This window comes from Sus scrofa, chromosome 7, assembly GCF_054392235.1.
Source record: "Sus scrofa isolate SSC_HxYL_T2T_F1_AM1 chromosome 7, Sscrofa_HxYL_maternal_Yorkshire_Landrace_v2.0, whole genome shotgun sequence".
NCBI classification, from domain to species: domain Eukaryota; kingdom Metazoa; phylum Chordata; class Mammalia; order Artiodactyla; family Suidae; genus Sus; species Sus scrofa.
The window spans coordinates 28,386,889-28,405,989 of NC_139389.1; the positions used below are offsets into that span (position 1 = coordinate 28,386,889).

The window sequence follows — 19,101 nt, forward strand, 5'->3', positions numbered from 1 at the left end:
CTCCGCGATGGTAGTATTGACTGGGCTTGATAGCTCACCAAAAATAAAGGTGGGGAGGAGATGGAGGAGGCATCAAGTTTTTGGATAAGGGCATTGGGGAAATGGCGCCACCCACAGAGGTAGGGAAGCATGTTTTCAGTGTCATTTCATCAGTCTGCTTTGGAACATGCTACGTTTAGAGGACCAGCAGTATTGCCCATGTGGCCATTTTCCACAGAAACCAGAAAAATGTCTCCCTGTAAATACATAGGTTGAAGAATGTCTTAGTCAACTCAGTCTTCTGTAACAGAATACGGTAAACTGGCTGTCTTATAAACAACACACATTGATTTCTCACAGTCCTGGAGGCCAAGTCCAAGATCAAGGTGCTGGCAGATTCAGTGTCTGCGGAGAGTTCCTTCTGGTCCAAAGCCAGCCTTCTTCTAGCTATGTCCTCACATGGTGGAAGGGGTAAGGGAGCATCTCTGGGGATGGTGCTGATCCCATTCACGGGGAACTACCCTCAAGACCTAGTCACCTCCCAAAGGCCCCACCATCACATTGGGGATTAGGCTTCAACGTATAAATTTTAGGGGAACACAAACATTCGGTCTATAGCAGAGAAGCATTTGGTTACAAATAATGTCTGAATTTGGAGTGGATGAGGTTTTCAAGGGAGATTCTCAGAGAAGGAAACAAAACTCAGATATAGACACTTAAGGCAAGGGAGAAAAAAAACAAGACACTTAAGGTAGGGAGAAAAAAAACAAGGGAGAAGAAAAAAACAAGAGAGGAGACTTGAGGTGCATGTGTAGCAGAGGGGGAGGAGAGAGTAAGTGCCTCACCCTGGAATCCAGGACCAAGGACAAACAGGGAAAGTTTCAAAGAGGCAGAGTACTGTGAAAATGCCATTGATTTTATTCCCGGTAACTTTTGGTCATTGTGTACTTATTGAAAGAATCGTTGCAGTAGAGTAGGGAAAGGGAGCATTTCCAAAGGTGAAGAAGCAGTGGGTATGGAAGAAAGACATTTCTGACAACAATAGACCCTATTTAAAGGGGGAAAAGTGAGTAGGTGGTGAGGAAGCGCAAGCTGCAAATGTAAGTTTTTTTCGAGAAGTTTGGTAAGGAAGGTACATTCAACCTGAAACGTCCAAAGGAGAACCCATGATTTCCATACTCCAACCCATCCTCATTCCACGTCTCCTTCCGATCTCAGTGCATGGTTTTCTTTCTAGGTTATAAACTTCATGATTTCACTGTTCACACCTGCCATTGGGAAGATGTCTCACCAGCATCCTGCATGGAATTCAGGATAGGACTCTATCCTGCAGGTGTACAACTGAAGATACCAAGTCCTCTGCTTGTGCCACCTCCCTCTCCCCAAGAGGTCTCCCGGTTGACCTCAGGTTAGGAGAGGGCCACTAGCCCCAGATAGATTTATTGGCCTCCTTCCTGGTGCTCTGCTGTGGTCAGACCATTTTTGTTTCCCTCCCATCCCAATTCATATGTTGAAATCCTGATGTGCGACACAATGGTGTTAGGAGACTGGGCCTTTGGGAGGTACTTCTGTCTTGAGAGTAGAGCCCTCTTGAAGGGGATTAGTACTCTTATGAGAGAGACCCCACAGAGCTCCCTAGCCCCTTCTGCCAAATGAGGAAATCTAGAATCCAGAAGAGGGTTCGCACTTGACAGAATGGGCACCCTGATCTCAGAATTTGAGTCAATTTCTGTTGTTTATAAGCCACTCAGTGGTGGTATTTTTGTTAGAGCAGCCCGAATGGACTGAAACAGACTCCCAGTGGCTCTTTGTCCCCTTTGCCTGCCTGGTACAACACACCAAGCAGGGCTCTAATCCAAGCTGTCTGTCACCCTCCAGCCTGCAAGCAGGAACAGCTGTGGCCAGTTGGCATCTTCTGCCTGGCCCTGCCACCCTATTCCTGCCAACTTTTTCAATATAGTCTACCTTCTTCTTCCCGACTTCCTCGAGTTTGGGGGTTAAAGCCCCAGGTCTGTTTGTAAATGCTTCCTCTGCAAAGCCCTAAGCCCAGTCTGGTAGGGAGTGGAAAAGGTGTGCTCGGTTAGATGGATGGATCCCCAGTAGGATCCCCAGAGAGCCCTCTCCCATATTTGTGCGGGTCTCTCTGGTATCCTGGGAATCTCTCTCTTCTCACTTTTGTTTCTGTCAGTTTTCTTTGCCTCCCTGCCCCCCGGACGAGTAAATGAGGGGAGGTGAAAAGGGAAACCAAAAGAGCAGGGCCTTTGTAAGGCTGCAGTTTCTGGAATTGCGGATGACATCCACGTAGTCTATTTAATATTGTCTTTCAGAAATTCACACACACACACACACTCACACACAGGTCAGAACAAGGAGGGAACTATCGAGGGGAGTTGGGAGCGGCCGGCTTCCTCCCGACCTTGGGAGGTTTGTACCCTGGGTTCCCTCCTGCCCGGCTGCCCAGGAGTTGGGATCGGAGAAAGGGAGTATTTACAGAGAAGGGGATGTCCTCTTCATCTCAGGGTGAAGGTTCATAAACTGCGAACCTCCCAAATCTCATTCCCCCAAAAATCAAATGTAGGTAGAAGCTCTGAGATTAGCAAGAAAATAGGCAGGGATGGGGTGGAAGAGAGATGGAACTGTACTCAAAAAAACCCGGAGTGAGCGTGAGGGCATGGCTACGCTGAGACTCGGCTCTTGAGCCAGAAGAAGGGGAGGAGTCTATCGGTATGGAGGTGAGACCTGGCGCCACAAACCCAATCACCGGACTGAATCACCCCGCAGGGAAGAAAAGAAGGCGGAGCCTGCCGACCTGGAGGCGGGGTTTTGTCAGAGCCGGGGCGGAGCCTATAGAGGAGGCGGGGCTTTAGGGACCCATCTCCAGGCTGGGGGAGCAGTGGCCGAGGGAGCGCGGCTGGGGGCGCTGCATTTAGAGGGGGTGTGGGCCTGGAGCGACTGAGGGCCCGGCTTTTGGCGGGGATTCCCAGGAAGCGGAGGCCCTATTAGTGTGGGTTTTGGCAGGGTTCCTGAGGAACTGGATTCGGAGCGTGCTCGCAAGGCGAGAGTTTCCGTGGAGGCCTAGTTTAGGATGTAACGAAGTCCGGTGGCCCCAGAAGCAGATGTGTCGGGCGCCCCATTGGATCCCGGGCTTGACGGCAAAACGCGCTTGGGCGGTCGAGGGGCGCAGGGTGGGGCTGGGCCAGGGGTGTCCTTACGGATCCCAGTAGTTCTCGTGGTGCTGCGCAGCAATGATGATGACTACCGTGAGGATGGTACAGAGCACCATGGCTGCTATGCCCACCGCCAGGGAGATGAAGGAGAAGTTCCGGGCCTCTCGGGAAGCGATCTCGGCTGACACCATGTCTCCGCGGGCCAAGGCCGTGCGCACCTGCAGGGGAGGGTAGGGGAGAGCGAATCAGAGAGCTGCTACCTTGGCTGCAAGCCCTACCCTCCCTCTAAGATGCTTCCCATAACGTCCAGCACTCTCTGGGAATAAGAAATATCTAGTGAACCCCCCTCTGCATACTCTGCCTCCCCCCCACACACACACCTGCACTGCCTTGAAGATGGCAATGATGCCCGTGGGCCAGAAGCAGCAGATGGTGGTCAGCACTGCGATGGGCATGTAGTCGTGAGGCGGGCGCCTGGGCTCCAGCAGGGCCAGCCCTGGGCCCTGGGGCGGCGGGGGGAGCGTGGAGGTTACTCCCGTTCCCCCCGGGGTCCCGCCAGCATAGGGCTGTGGAAAGAAGGTTGTAGGAAGAGGAGGTCACTCATAACCCTCTCCGAGCCCACCAACTTTTCACATCTGGCAGAGAAAGAAGGTTGTTTCCTCCTTTCAAATCTCCTCTGCACTTTGAGCCTATTTCCCCTCCCAGACCCTGGTCTTTGACGCCAACCGACCACCAGTCACTCCCAGGCCTTTCCCTAGTCCCACCTCTCCCTTGGTCCCAGAATACCGTCTGGTCCCCAGCCCCTAGTGTGTCCCCAATTCCAGGTCCTTGTTCCATCGTTTCCCCACCCCCCCTCCCTCCCCCCGGCCCTGTCTGCCCCATACTCACCGTGCCCACCGGGTAGACTGGCACGTAGGCAGTGCAAGGCTGCAGCTGCAAGGGGTAGCCGGGAGCTACGTAGCCCCCCAGCGGCAGCGTGCCCACCGCTCCCGTGTGCGTGGGCACCACGAAGCCCGGGGCCTGGGCAGTATGAGAGGGCGCCGGCGGGGGCGGGGCGGCGGCGGCGGGCGGTGGCGGGGGCAGTGGGCCCTCAAAGCGAGTCTCCTGCAGGTAAGGGTCGGGTGGCATGCGGGGCAAGGTGGCGCAGCCGGGTGGGGGCGCCCCGGCGGCGGGGCCGGGCGGAGCATGGTGTGGGGGCCTTGGCAAGGTGGCAGAGGACGAGGGACCACGCTGAGCGGTGGCCCCGGAAGCCAGGCCCCCTGCCCCTAAGCGCGGGAGCGTGGCCGTGCCGGACTGGTGGTAGTGGTGATGATGGTGATGGTGCGAGGAAGGGGCTGCCTGTGGGGGCGGGGCGGGAGGTTCAGCCGGAGGCTGGGGGGCATTGTAGGGTGGTGGGGAGGTGTGAGGGACTGAGTCGGGGAGGCCTGGGGGCAGTGAGCAGAGGCGAGGGGAAGGGGTCAGTTAAGACAGACAGATGAAATAGGAGGGGTAGGGGGAGACACAGAGGGTCAGAGATGGAGAAAGATAATGGGAGAGACAGAGAGGAGATGGGTGAGAAGCCGTCTCTCATTCTTGGGGCAGGAGAAGTGTTGTATCTAGGCCATCACCCCCTCACCCCCCCCTCTTCTTTTCAATCTAGTTTTGAGGTCATAACTCTCCTGCTTCTCTCCCTTCTTCAGCAGTGGGCACCAGCTTTAACCTGCAGACCCAATCTCCTAGCCTCCTTGGCTTATGACTGCCTTTGGGCTTGCCTATCTGAGCTGGTCCTGTGCGTGCACATGTGTAGACATGCAACACTGTGTTAACATGGGCTCAGTTCAACAGTTGTATAAACACATGTAGGGTAACATGTTCCATTCTACCATTCCTTCAGTGGGGAGGGGTGCCCTAGTCTCTGGGAATCTCAGTACCTCTTTTAGGGCAGATTAAAGAAGAGTCCTCTGGATTTAATTCCCCTGACAACCCCCATCTGATCATCTCTCCTTATTTCTCTTCTGGATGTCTCCATGTGAGCCAGTGTCATCTGTCCATCTGTCACTTGCAATGATGCTATCCATGCAGTACCTGGCTGATGCTAAGCCACTCTTATACTTCCCTCACCCTCTCAACCTGCCTCCCTACCCATGTTGTTGGCAAGGGACAGAGGCTGAGACTGGCAGGAGGAAGGGAAGAGGACGGAGGGTTAGAGAAAGAAGAGGGGGGTTGGGAGTGAGTGGAGAGCTGGATAGAAGGGGAATGAAACAGAACCATCCGCTAGGGAGGGTTAAAGGGGGGGGAGTCAGGAGACAGTGGAGAGGGCAGGAGGGTTTGTTGTTGTTTTCTACCTGACTTTTCAGATGACATGCCTGCGATCTCGCTGGGACAGGATCCGTGCAGCTGGAGTCTGGAGTCGGGGTCCCTGGCTAGCACCGGAGCTGGGTGCGCAGATTGCGCAGCCGGCAGCAGCGCAGAGATGGAGAGATGGAGACAGTGGCGGCGGGGGGCGGAGGAAAAGCAGGGAGGGGGGGAGCTTAAAGGGACCGAGACGGGAGGGGGAGCCTCTCAGATGTACCCCCACTCGGTCTCTCTCCGCTTTTGGATTATGTCTCTCCTCCTCTCACCCCGGCATTCAAGCCCCCAGTTTGGGCTCCTTTGGAGTTGTCATGGAAACAGGGAGGCAAGCAAGACCAGGCAAGGCGGGTGGTACTAAGAGAAGGAAGGAAGGAGAAAGAACTCTCTAGAGTCCTCCCCTCCAAGACTGGCTGTAGTGATTATACTGTGGGAGGAAGCGAGTAGGTGCTCAGTGGATTCAATACCTCAGTTCCCTCTGGATCTGGTTCATCGGTCAGGCCTCCCCCTCCTGAGCTTCCCTATAAGACCTCAGGATCTCTTCCCAAGTCCTTAGCCCTGGTTTTCCCCTCCGTAGGAGAGAGAACCATATGCGAGAGAATCGCGTGCAGAATTGAGACCAGCAATGGCCTGAAAGTTCCCAGGGTTGTGACCTCAACCAGCCACCCTGGCCTGGGATGAATTGGGAGGTAAATTGAGAGACTCTGGTCCAGGGCACCTCTGAGGTAGTAGAGCCGGTTGTACGGTGGGGGTGGGGGGAGGGAGGACGGAGAGGAAGCTTGGGGAGATACGTGGCTACCGTCTTGCTCCAGGGTGAAAGAGCTGAAGAGTTTTGGGAGGAGTGGGAGAATCAACCACTCGTTTTAGGAAGCTTGGTTTGGGAATATATGCTTGATTTCCTTTTCCCCTTTGCTTATCGTGTTTCTTAGGGTTTCCAGGGCCCTCCGTGTTCAGATCCATTCCTTAAATCCTGTCCACCCACCACCCCCGCCAAGTCGCAGCGCCACCGTCTGAGTCGACCTGGGGGCACCGCAGTAATTGCAGTCTTTTCATTTTGCTTATTGCAACTCGGGAGCGTGTACGTGGGGAGGGGAGGTGAAGATCAGCAGTCTACGAGCTTTACCAGAGTTGGGCTCTTTGCAAAAACAGAGCCAGGAATCATTGTTACCCACCCCACCTTCCCCCTTTAGACATTCCAGCCCCCGCCAGAGGCAGTCGCTCTCTCAAGCTGAGTCCAGGCGAAGACTACAGAGCTGTGACGGAGGCGCTTAGCCTGGGCCAGCCCCAGGCGCCAGAGATTTAGATCGCGGCTGCATGCCGATCGTTTTGGTTTCTAACGCCCCTAACCCCCTACGGCTGCCCTAACCTCAGTCTACACAACTGAGGATGCAGTTTGGTTTGGCATCTGAGGAGAGACTTCAGACGCAAAGTGAACAGAGGCAAGAATTCAGAGGAGCTGCGAAATTCTTTTTATCAAGGAAAAAGTCTTTAAATGCTAAGTAAAAGCCCTAACCCGGCACCTGGGTATCGGGCGGGGCTACAGGGGCAAAGGTGCAGGACGCCTGGAGTTCAGAAGTCCCGACCGAGTGGGAGGGTCTGAGTAAGGAGCCGCCCACAAAGAGCTCCAAGTCCGGGACGAGGTTTGGGGGTCGCTCAAGTTGAAAGACTGGTCCGAAAACCACGCGAGCTTGAGTCAGAGCTGCCCCAGGGGCCCTCCGCCCCTTGGGGGGTGGGTCGTAGAGGGGCAGCGGAGTGGAGTAGGGTAGGAGAACTTGAGCCAAGCCACACTTTACCCCGAGAGGCCTCGAGGACTCTCCTCGTCTCTGGAGACAAGGGCGCTACAAGCACTTCAGGATGAAGAGTTGTAAGACGCAGACCTGGGGCGGGTGGGAAGGGGCTGGGGGCTGGGTCTGCCTGGGCTAACCAGCCCTCAACTGGCGGACGGCGAAATGCGGACTGCTCCTCCAGACTGTTTCCCCAGCGCCTCCCTGGGGAAAGAGAACTTCGTGTTCTGATGCGCAGCCGGACGCCTGAATTTGGGAACTAGGGCTAATCAAGGCCGGGAAATGGGATCCTTAGGTCGCTGCTGCCGCAGGGCCCGAAGAGGCCTTCTCTCAATTCCCAGCTTGTTCGCCGCTTTTTTCTCTCCCCACCAGTCTAAATGGTTCGCTCCGCCTATTCCCCCCCCCCGCTCTTAGGGCGCAATGGATTGTCCCATTGCCCCTCCTGTCTCGGGCCTGCGTTGCGGGGGACGCTGGTACGGTTGCTAGGGAAAGCCCCGGACGTGACGGCTAAGCGCGACCCCGAGCAGCCACCCATCTCCCATCCGTCATTCCCCTGCGCGCGGTCTCCTTACACCCTTCCCCTCCCCCACGTGCGTTCCAAGCTAGGGGGAGGTAAACAGCGGGCGGAGAGAGGCTCACGGACCCAGGCCAGGTGGGAGTTTGCACCCTCCTGGGGTCCCGCGCTGCTGCTCTGGGGTCTCTTTTGCAAAACCTCGGTCTTGTACGGCTGGGACGATGCTTTAGGAAGACCCTGGGCCTAGGGACCGAGTCCCCGCTGAGTTGGGGGCGGGGCTTGGGTGCGCATTGGTGCGTCTACTACGTTGTAGGGGGGTGTGTTTGCGGGGAGAGGACTGGAGTGAAAGATATTTTGCGACTAGGACCTAGCATGGGAACGGGCGACGGATGCTGGATTGCCGGCGTCTGTTCCGTAGGGAAGGGGGTGTTGTCATCTCTCTCACAGGCCCTCATCGCCCTCTTTTCAGGCGGCAGCATGCTGGGGCTCCAAGGGCTGCGGCTCCCACCGGCGGGATTCCTGCTTCTGTTGCCATTCCTGCTGTTGCTGCTACTGCCGGCAGCCCCTGCGCCCCACCGGGTTTCCTACAAGCCGGTCATCGTGGTGCATGGGCTCTTTGACAGCTCGTACAGCTTCCGCCACCTGCTGGAATACATCAACGAGGTCTGGCAGGGGACACCGGGTTGTGGGCGTTGGAGGCGTCCACAGTGACTGGGAAAGGAGAATGAGGAACTGAAAGCTGGGCTTCCTCGGGGAGCTGGTGGTGGCGTGGAGAAAGTTGGGGGACGAGGGCCCTGGTTCTAGCAGGGCACGATAGGCATGCGGGCGCTGGCCAGGGGACGGTGTGGACGTCCGGGCTTTGCAGTCCGTCCCCGCTTGCAGCAGTGCCCCCTTCCCACAGACACATCCCGGAACTGTGGTGACAGTGCTTGATCTCTTCGATGGGAGAGAGAGTTTGCGGCCCCTGTGGGAACAGGTGCAAGGGTTCCGAGAGGCTGTGGCCCCCATCATGGCAAAGGCCCCTCAAGGGGTGCATCTCATCTGCTACTCGCAGGGTAGGCACCCCCCCACCCCAACTCCTAAGCCCTGTCTGAGGCTTGATCCTTATCAGAGCGACCCTGCCTGGTGTTCCCTTTTCTGAACTACACTGCTTCAGCCAGGGGCCCAGTACTTGAGCCCTCCCTTTCTGACTTCCCTTAGCACCTGGGTCTTACCTCTGTGTGTGTCCTGAGTGGGAGGGAGGCTTCCTGCACTGCTGTCCCTTTCTTTCCCCATGACATAAGGGATATGGGGACAGTAAAAAGCAGCCTAGAGTTAGTCCAAAGACCCAGAATCAAATTCTGGCTCTGTCACTCACACCATGTGGGAGCTTTTGACCCAAGGTGTGTGGTCTGCTCTGGGCCTTGGTTTCCTTTATGTCCATAATGTGTGTGGGGGAGGGTGCGGAGTGGGGGGACTCTTGGCCTGGCTGTCCCCAAGTCCCTGCCCAATGTCGTGTTCTGCCTGCAGGGGGCCTGGTGTGCCGGGCACTGCTCTCTGTGATGGATGAACACAATGTGGACTCTTTCATCTCTCTCTCCTCTCCACAGATGGGACAGTATGGAGGTAAGTGGGCACTGTGGGCTCCATAGGGGGGCCCTGAGTTTTGAGGGCACAAAGTTTGGGGCCACTTGGCACTGCTGTTCTCTTGCCAGACACGGACTATTTGAAGTGGCTATTCCCTACCTCCATGAGGTCTAACCTCTACCGGATCTGCTATAGCCCCTGGGGCCAGGAATTCTCCATCTGCAATTACTGGCACGGTGAGTAGGGCATGCCGAACTGGGGCCTTCATGGAACAATGGAAAGGGCATCCTGGAGGGTGGGCCTGCTGCTCCTACCTCTGCCATGACCAGCAGCAATAGTAATGATAACTTGCATTTATTGAGCACTTACTATGTGAACAGGCACTGTTCAAAATAGGAGTTCCGTTATGGTTCAGCGGTAACGAACTCAACTAGTATCCATGAGGCCGTGGGTGTGATCTCTGGCCTCGCTCAGTGGGTTAAGGAACTGGCATGGCTGTGGTATAGGCCATTGGCTACACCTCCGATTTGACCCCTAGCCTGGGAGCTTCCTATGCCACGGGTGCAGCCCTAAAAAGCAAAAAAAACCCAAAAAAACAAACCAACAGAAAAACCCAAAATACTTTATGTGTGGAGTTCTCTTGTGGCACAGTAGGTTAAGGACCTGGCATTGTCACTGCAGCAGCTTGGGGCACCACTGTGTGGCAGGTCTGATCCCTGGTCTAGAACTTCCTCATGCCACGGGTGCAGCCTATTTATTTATTTATTTATTTTGTCTTTTGTCTTTTTAGGGCCGCACCCGTGGCCTATGGAGGTTCCCAGGCTAGGGGTCCAATCAGGCTGTAGCCACCGGCCTACACCACAGCCACAGCCACAGCCACAGCCACAGCCACAGCCACAGTCACAGCCACACATGATCCGAGCCACATCTGCAAGACAGCAAGGCCAGGGACTGAATACGCAACCTCATGTTTCCTAGTCGGATTCATTTCCACTGTGCCACAACAGGAACTCCCAGGTGCAGCCAATTTAAAAAAGAAAAGAGAAAAGGAAAAGAAAGAACAGAAACCAAATGTTTCATGTGTATCATTTTAGAGAGCAGAGACTATGATCTGTTGCAGGGGTTGGCAGACTTTACCCTTAAAGGGCCAGATAGGAAACATTTTTGGTTTTGCAGGCCATATAGTTTCTGTCACAACCCATGTATTGCCACAGTGTGGTACCACAGTACTGAGAGAGCAGCCATAGACCATATGTAAGTGAATTAGTGTGTCTGTGTTCCAGTAAAAATTTACTTACAGGAGTTCCCGTTGTGGTGCAGCAGAAACAAATCTGATGAGCATCCATGTGGATGAGGGTTCAAGTCCCTGGCCTTGCTCCGTGGGTCAGTGATCTGGTGTTGCTGTGAGCTGTGGTGTAGGTTGCAGATGCAGAGTGGATCCAGCGTTGTCGTGGCTGTGGTGTAGGCTGGCAACTGTAGCTCTGATATGACCCCTAGCCTGGGAACTTCCATATGCTGCAGGTGTGGCCCTAAAAAGCAAAAAAGAAAAATTTATTTAGAGAAAGAAGCAGTGAAGTGGCTTTAGCTAATGAGTCATAGCTTGCAAACGCCTGGTATAGTTTTAAAGACCGTGGATGCTGGGTCCAGACTACTTGAGTTTGAAGGCTTGCCCTGCTGGATGACTTTGGGCAAGTTACTCAACCTTTCTGTGACTCGGTTTTCCCTATCTGTAAAATAATAATATAGTACATAGAGTGGTTATGAGGGTTAAATTAAAAAATCTTGTTTTGGCCGCATCACACGACATTTGGAAGTTCCTGGGCCAGGGAATCAAACCTGCACCACAGCAGCAACCTGGGCTGCTGCAGTGACCATGCTGTATCCTTAACCTGCTGCACCACAAGAGAATTCCCAAAGATAAATAAACATAATGTGCTTTGAAAAGCATCTGGCTCTTAATAGGTGTAGGAAAAGATGTTTGCTATCATGTTTAAAATTATTATTATTACTACCATTATATTACTAGTCACTCCGTCTATTACTCTAGCCTCCTGATGGGTCTCCCATCCTCTGTCTGGTCTTGCCTCCTCGCCCTGCTTCTCTGACAATCTTTCCACCTGCTCTTTGTCCCCAGACCCCCATCATGATGACTTGTACCTCAATGCCAGCAGTTTTCTGGCCCTGATCAATGGGGAAAGAGACCATCCCAATGCTACTGGTAAGAGCCCAGGCTCCTACAGAGGTCTCCTTTTCTGCTTCTCTGACCCCTGCCCCCCACCCCCCATGTTCCCCTCTCCAGCGTGGCCTGACCCTGGTGACTGACTCAGGCTCTCTTCTTCCCATCCTGCAGCTTGGCGGAAGAACTTTCTTCGTGTGGGCCGCCTGGTGCTGATTGGGGGCCCTGATGATGGTGTCATTACCCCCTGGCAGTCCAGGTAATAAGGGACTGTATGAAGATTGGCTAAAGGACACCCCCAGCCCCCACCAATCTTTATCTCATTTCTAAAACTAGCCTGTTCCTCCTGTTGTTCAGGGAACACCCTCACCATCCCTCTTGCCACCCAAGACCAAGACCTGGGAGTCATCTCCCAACCTCTTGTATCTAGCCAGTCGATAAGCCCTGCTGACTCTGCTTCCTCTCCATCCCTACCATGCCCCCTTTGGAAAAACCTTTTCTTTCTTTCTTTAAGGGGCCCAGGTACAGCATCTTGAAGCTCCTAAGCTAGGGTTCGAATCCGAGCTGCAGCTGCTGGCGTACACCACAGCCACAGCAACACAGATCCCAGTCTTGTCTGCGACCTACTCCACAGCTCACGGCAAAGCTGGATCCTTAACCTACAGAGCGAGGCCAGGGATAGAATCCACATCCTCATGGATACTAGTCAGGTTCATTTTTGCTGAGCCACAACAGGAACTCCTGGAAAAACTTTTAACTTTGAAATATTTACAAATTCACAGGAAGTTGCAAAGATAGTTTAGAAAGGTCCTGTGTCTCCTTTGTCCAGTTCCCCCCAATGGTTGCATCCTATGTAACTACTATAGCACAGTATCAAAACCAGGAAATTGACATGGGTACAAAATGTGTGTCCATGCCATTGAATCACATTTCCCACCACCTCTTTTACTTAACCGGACTCCTGAAATAGCCTCCAGCCTTGTCCCCTCTCTCCTACTCCTGGAAAATCCCTGGCTCCATGGCACTGTGTGCCTGCCTCTGATCTGAAATGTCACCAGATCTGCTTTAATCACTCAACAAATACTCACTGAGCACTGTGTGCCCAGGCCCTGTTCTGGGCCCTGGGGGTAAGCAGTAAATGAAAGAGAAATCCATGTTATTACTTATCTTACATTCCAGTGGGGGAAACAGATAATAAATGTAAATAGGGGAGTTCCCAGAGTGGCTCAGCAGTAACTAACCTGACTGGGATCCATGAGCACTTTGCAGATGCTACTCTTTTTCCCTGGCTTTGCCGAGTGGGTTAAGGATCTGGCGTTGCCGTGAGCTATGGTGTAGGTCGCAAATGAGGCTTGGATCCTGTGTTGCTGTGGCTGCGGTGTAGGCCAGCAGCTACAGCTCCAATTCAACCCCTTGCCTGGGAACTTGCATATGCCGAGGGTGAGGCCCTAAAAAAAAAAGAGAGAGAGACAGATAGTAAATGTAAATGTGGGAGTTCCTGTTGTGGCTCAGTGGGTCAAGGACCTGATGTAGTAGCCATGAGGATGCAGGTTCAATCCCTGGCCTCACGCTGTAAGCTAAGAATCCGGCATTGCCACAAGCAGATGCAATTGCAGATGTGGCTCGGATTTGGCATTGCTGTGGCTGTGGTATAGGCTGGCGGCTGCAGTTCTGATTCAACCCTTAGCCTGGGAACTTCCATGTGCCACAAGTGTGGCCATAAAAAAAAGAAAAGTATCAATATGTATGTCAGGTGGTGATAAAATAAAGCAGGGTAAGGGCTTAGAGGATGACTGGCACCTATTTTAGGTAGTGGCCAGAGAGTCCTGGAAGAGTTGCAAAGACTGAAGGAAGTGAGCAAAGGAGCCATGCAACAATCTGGGGGACACAGCCCAGGAAAAAGAGTAGTACCTGCAAAGGCCCTGGGGCAGATGTGAAGAATAAGGAGGCCCATGTGGCTAGAGTGCAGGGAGCTGGGGAGAGGGTGGGAGAGGAGGTGAAAGAGATAGCAAGGAGCCAATTACAGATGGCCTGTTTTTCTTTTTTTCTTTTTTTTTTTAGGGCCATTCCCTCAGCATGCGAAAGTTCCCAGGCTAGGGGTCAAATTGGAGCTGTAGCTACTGGCCTATGCCACAGCCACAACAACGCCAGATCTGAGCCATGTCTGCGACCTATACCGCATCACTGGATCCTTTAACCCACTGGATGGGGCCAGGGATCGAACCTGCATCCTCATGGATACTAGTCAGATTCTTAACCCTCTGAGCTGTAACGGGAACTCACAGAGAGCCTCTATGTGACACAGTAAGGCCTTTGTTTGTTTTTTTCTGAAATGTACATAAAATTTGGAATTCCCTTTGTGGCTCAGCTGTTAACGCATGACTAGTATCCATGAGGATTCGGGTTCAATCCCTGGCCTTGCTCAGTGGGTTAAGGATCGGCGTTGCCATGAGCTGTGGTGTAGGTCTCAGGTATGGTTCAGATCTGGCGTTGCTGTCGCTGTGGTGTAGATCAGCAGCTACAGCTCCAGTTTGACCCCTTAGCGTGGGAACTTCCATGTGCCACGGGTGCAGCCCTAAAAAAGACCAAAAAAAAAAAAAAAAAAAAAACCCAAACCATAAAATACACATAAAATTTACCATTTTTCAGTGTAGAGTTAGGTGGCTTCAGGTCCATTCACATTCTGGTGTAACCTTCTCCACCATCTCCAGAACTTTTTTCTTCTTCCCAAACTGAAACCCCTCACTGTTTAAGGAATGGTAATAACTCCCTCATTCCTGCCTCTCCCTGGCCCGATTTCTTTTATTCTGAGTGAGAGAGGAACACATTGGAGGGTTGTTTTTTGTTTTTTTTGTTTTTTTTTTTTTGCTTTTTAGGGCCGCACCTGTGGCATATGGAGGTTCCCAGGCTAGGGGTCTAATTGGAGCTACAGCTGCCGGCCTACACCACAGCCAGAGCAATGCAGGATCCAAGCCTCTTCTGCAACCTACACCACAGTTCATGGCAACGCTGGATCCTTAACCCACTGAGCGAGGCCAGGGATCGAACCCACAATCCCACGGTTTCTAGTCAGTTCATTTCTGTTGCACCACAAAACTCCTAGAGGGTTTTGAGTGAAGGAGTAACATGCCTTATAATTGTTTGTGATGGGCTTTATTTTTATCTCATTTCACATCTACTACAATCCTCTGAAGATAATAGTATCTCAAAGTTATATAGCACCTTTTATGTCCCAAGCCATTATTCTAAGTACTTTTCAAATAAGCTCATTTAATCCTCACAACAAGCCTACAGAGTAATACTATTATCCTCTTTTGACATATAAAGAAACTTAAGTACAAAGAGATTAAATAACTTGCCTACATTCATAGAGTTAGAGAGTAGTGGAGTCAGGCAGACGACTTAACCACAGTTTTCCTTCCTTTCTACAAAGGAGCTATTCTTACACAGGACAAAGAAGAAAAGCAACATGATCCACCACACACAGGGGGGAGTGTGTGGCAGGGCTGGAGTTCAAATCCATGTCTTTGTGCCCCTCTTGCTCTCCTGTGCCTTGTGAAATCTAACCCTTCAACAATGGCCTCCAGGAGTTCCTGTCGGGGCGCAGCAGAAACGAATCCAATTAGGAACCATGAGGTTGCAGGTTCGATCCCTGGCCTCGCTCAGTGGGTTAAGGATCCAGCGTTGTCGTGAGCTATGGTGTAAGTCACAGACAGGGCTCGGATCTGATGTTGCTGTGGCTGTGGCGTAGGCCGGCAGCTACAGTTCCGATTTGACCCCTAGCCTGGGAACCTCCATATGCCGTCGCTACGGCCCTAAAAACCAAAAACAAAAAGAACCAATGGCCTCCAGGCCTCCAACCCAACACCCCCATGTCCTGCCCAGGCTTTACCTCTGTGTTGCTCTTGCTGTACCATTTACTGGGGGCAGCCTTACCTAGTCCACGGAAATCACCCCAAAGCCTTTGTTGTTGCTCTAAAACTAGGGGAGTGGCCTCTCCTTTTTTCCCAAGGCCCATTGGACTTAACACTCTTGTTAATAACAAATGTTATTTGTTCAGCTATTCATGGCCAGGGTCCACTCAGTGCCCAATGCCAGTTAAATATTCTTAACTTTAAAAATGTTAAGGCCATAAGTTCCTGTTGTGGAGGGGGTTAGGACCCTGACTAGTATCCATGAAGATGTGGGCTTGATCCCTGGCCTCACTCAGTGGATTAAGGATCTGGTGTGGCTGTGGCTCAAAACAAAACAAAACAAACAGAAAACATTAAGACCTTTTTATTTTTAAATTTTTTTTTTGGAGTTCCCGTCGTGGCGCAGTGGTTAACAAATCTGACTAGGAACCATGAGGTTGCAGGTTCAATCCCTGGCCTTGCTCAATGGGTTAAGGATCCAGCATTGCCATGAGCTGTGGTGTAGGCCGGCAGCTATAGCTCTGATTAGACCCCTAGCCTGGGAACCTCCATATGCCACAGGTTCAGCCCTAGGAAAAGATAAAAATAAATAAATAAATAAATAAATTACCAAGGTAGTACAAAGAATTTTATATGCTCTTCACCTAGATTTCCAAATGTGAACATTTTTACCAAGTTTACATTAGCTTCCTTTCCTTTCTCTTCCTTTCTGTATGTATTTCTCTGAACATGTGTGTGAGCCATTTGAGAGTAGGTTGCAGACATGATGTCTCTTTACCCTTAAAGCTTCAGTATGTCAGCATCTATTTCCTCTGTATAGGACATTCTTTTACATATCCACAATTCTCAAAATTGGGAAATTAACATCGATACAGTACTTGGTAGACCTTATTCAAATGTTCCCAACTGCCCGATTCTATTATTTTTGTAAAAAGTAATGTCAGGAGTTCCCATCGTGGCACAGTGGTTAACGAATCCGACTAGGAACCATGAGGTTGCGGGTTCGGTCCCTGCCCTTGCTCAGTGGGTTAACGATCCGGCGTTGCCGTGAGCTGTGGTGTAGTCTGCCACGTTGCTGTGGCTGTGGCGTGGGCCAGTGGCTACAGCTCCGATTCAACCCCTAGCCTGGGAACCTCCATATGCCATAGGAGCAGCCCAAGAAATAGCAAAAAGACCAAAAAAAAAAAAAAAAAAGTAACATCAATAACTATAATAACTATAAACGCATATTAAGTTTGGTTATAATGCCACTTCAGCTTACTGGAATTCTGCATTGCAAGCAGGCTTCCAAAATAGACTCACACATTTGCAGGGAGAAACGATAGGGGCTTTCTGGTCATGATTTGACTAATAATTATTTACTATACTGTGTGTCCTTTCTGATGTTTTCTAAAATTTCGTGTTTTAGTTGTTTCCTAATATTATAAAGTCAAAATAAACAGAATTTCTGTAGACTGAGGTCAAATTAATTTAAAAAGCTCCCCCCCCCCCCCGCATTGTCCTCATACAAAAAAAATCCTGTGCAACATCCAATCCAGGATCATGTGTTGCATTTGGTTGTCATGTTTCTTTAGTCTCTATCTTTTTTTTTTTTTCTTTTGTCTTTTGTCTTTTTAGGGCCACAGCCACAGCATACAGAGGTTCCCAGGCTAGGGGTCTAATCAGAGCTATAGCTGCCGGGGCTACGCCACAGCCACAGCAATGCCAGATCTGAGCTGCATCTGCGACCTACACCACAGCTCACGGCAATGCCAGATTCTTAACCCACTGAGCAAGGCCAGGGATGGAACCCGCAACCTCATGGTTACTAGTCGGATTTGTTTCTGCTGAGCCACGACCGGAACTCCGACATTGATATTTTTGAAGCATATGAGCCATCCATTTTATCAAATGTTCCTAGGTTTGGGTCTGTTGGCTATTTCCTCGTGATTGGATTCAGGTTATGCTTATTTGATGGGGATAGGCAGAAGCAATGCTGTGTCCTCAGTGCATCCCCTCACGAGGTGCATGATACCCAGTTAAACATTTTGAGAGCCCTTGTTGCCTCCTTGTGACCCCAGTAGGCCATCAGGTTCTGATGGCCCCAGCCTGCCTCATGATCTTCTCCCCCTCACTCCCCATCTCTTTGTAGCTTCTTTGGTTTCTATGATGCAAATGAGACGGTCTTGGAGATGGAAGAGCAACTGGTGAGTCCCCTGGAATTACTTCCCCTTTCTGCATGCGCTGTCCCACCTGCCTGTAGCCCGATCTGCCTCAGCTGAAGGGTTCACCCTGTGGGGAGGGGGACTGGGACGCCTGCAGGAACTCACTTTGTCTCTCCCTGTGTCTTTCTTCCATGCCCCTTCGCCCCCTTTCAAGGTTTATCTTCGTGATTCTTTTGGGTTGAAGACTCTCTTGGCCCGGGGGGCCATAGTGAGGTGTCCAATGGCTGGGATCTCCCACACGGCCTGGCACTCCAACCGTACCCTTTATGAGACCTGCATGGAACCTTGGCTCTCCTGACGGATTCCCTCCAGGACTTCCCAGCCCAGAGACCAGGTGGGAGCTCGGACGTCAGGCCCTGGTGTGCCTGTGACCAACCTCATTGCTCCCACACTGCCCCCACCAACCCGGGCTCCCAGAATCCCTTCCTCTGCTCTTCTGTGAATGACAAGGCCTGGCCTCCTCCATCTCATGTCCTCTCAGTTGGGGGGTTGCACTGTGCTCTCCCACCCTCCCAAGGCCAAGGTTGGGAAGTGAGAAATCAGGTTTTTAACTTGGGGCTGCTCCTCCTGCTGCTGCTCCTTCGTCTCTGGCTGTGTAGGAGGCAAACCCAGCCCCTGCCCACCACAGGGGTCTCCTTCCAGGCCACTCAGGACATTTTTAGCTTCTGTTTCCCCATGTCCCCTTTCCGTCTGAACTCCCCTGTTGTGAGCTCCCGACCCCCAGGAAGGACCACCCATGACAGTGGGGTTCTGAGGCTCCCCTATGGGGACAGTTCCATTCTTGAAGTGTCAGTGTTGGGGAATATCTGTGGCCTGCGAGGCCCATCTCAGGTTTGGGGATTCCCCCAGTCCCTATGCTCAGTATTGGGGCGCCCTCTGGAAGCCTCGTTTCTTTAAGGCTCCAGCCCCTCTTTTAGCTACCCTTGAATGGGTGTCACTCCTGTATTTATGGAAATAAAGTATCATTTACTCAGTGTGGCTTGACTCATTTCCAGGTGAAGGGGACCTGGCTCCCCAAGGAGGGTGGGGAGGGAGGGCCTGAGGCCTGGGTGCCCGGATAACTGCTCTGGGGTGGGACCCCCTTGGTGTTTCCGCTCTCTCAATGCCCATTCTCTGTGGGTTCCTGATTCTCTGCGGGTTCTTTCCTGCTGTGGACAATTCTCTTCCTGTCCTAGCCTATGATAGGGGGCTGAGCCCAGGGCGCCAGTGGTTTGAGCCCCAGCCTCATGGGTGGAATGTGCCAGCCACCCCCAGGCTAGACGAGGGGGCTAAGGGTCAGGGTGGGCATTTGCTGCGCCCCTTTTCGACCTTTGTAGGCCAGAGCTGGGTGAGGGGCTGCACAATGAGCCTCCTCTTCCTTGAGAGAAGGAATCTTGGTGGAGACAATAAGGCCCTGTCTGCTCTGGCATGGGGGGCGGCAGCTGACTCAACTCTGCCCCCCTCCCCCCAAGGCCCTCACAAATGTCATC

The 19,101-nt window shown here is 52.3% G+C and overlaps 2 protein-coding genes across 8 annotated transcripts; one reads left to right on the forward strand and one right to left on the reverse strand.

Annotated features, from left to right (window-relative positions):
* Nucleotides 1-2,274: 2,274 nt before the first annotated feature.
* Nucleotides 2,275-5,630, reverse strand: PRRT1 (proline rich transmembrane protein 1). Of its 2 annotated transcripts, XM_084966000.1 has the most exons (5): nt 5,471-5,630; nt 4,035-4,570; nt 3,527-3,712; nt 3,192-3,364; nt 2,827-3,054 (listed from the first exon to the last, which is right to left on the reverse strand). In XM_084966000.1, the coding sequence occupies exons 1-5, from the start codon at nt 5,487-5,489 to the stop codon at nt 2,979-2,981; spliced, it is 990 nt and encodes a 329-aa protein (XP_084822126.1). In that variant the 5' UTR covers nt 5,490-5,630; the 3' UTR covers nt 2,827-2,978.
* A 452-nt stretch (nt 5,631-6,082) lies between these two features.
* Nucleotides 6,083-18,606, forward strand: PPT2 (palmitoyl-protein thioesterase 2). 6 transcript variants are annotated; one of them, XM_084966011.1, is made up of 9 exons: nt 6,083-6,163; nt 8,242-8,435; nt 8,674-8,827; nt 9,282-9,377; nt 9,467-9,574; nt 11,473-11,556; nt 11,689-11,773; nt 17,560-17,614; nt 17,787-18,606. In XM_084966011.1, the coding sequence occupies exons 2-9, from the start codon at nt 8,250-8,252 to the stop codon at nt 17,928-17,930; spliced, it is 912 nt and encodes a 303-aa protein (XP_084822137.1). In that variant the 5' UTR covers nt 6,083-6,163; nt 8,242-8,249; the 3' UTR covers nt 17,931-18,606.
* The last annotated feature ends 495 nt before the right edge of the window (nt 18,607-19,101 follow it).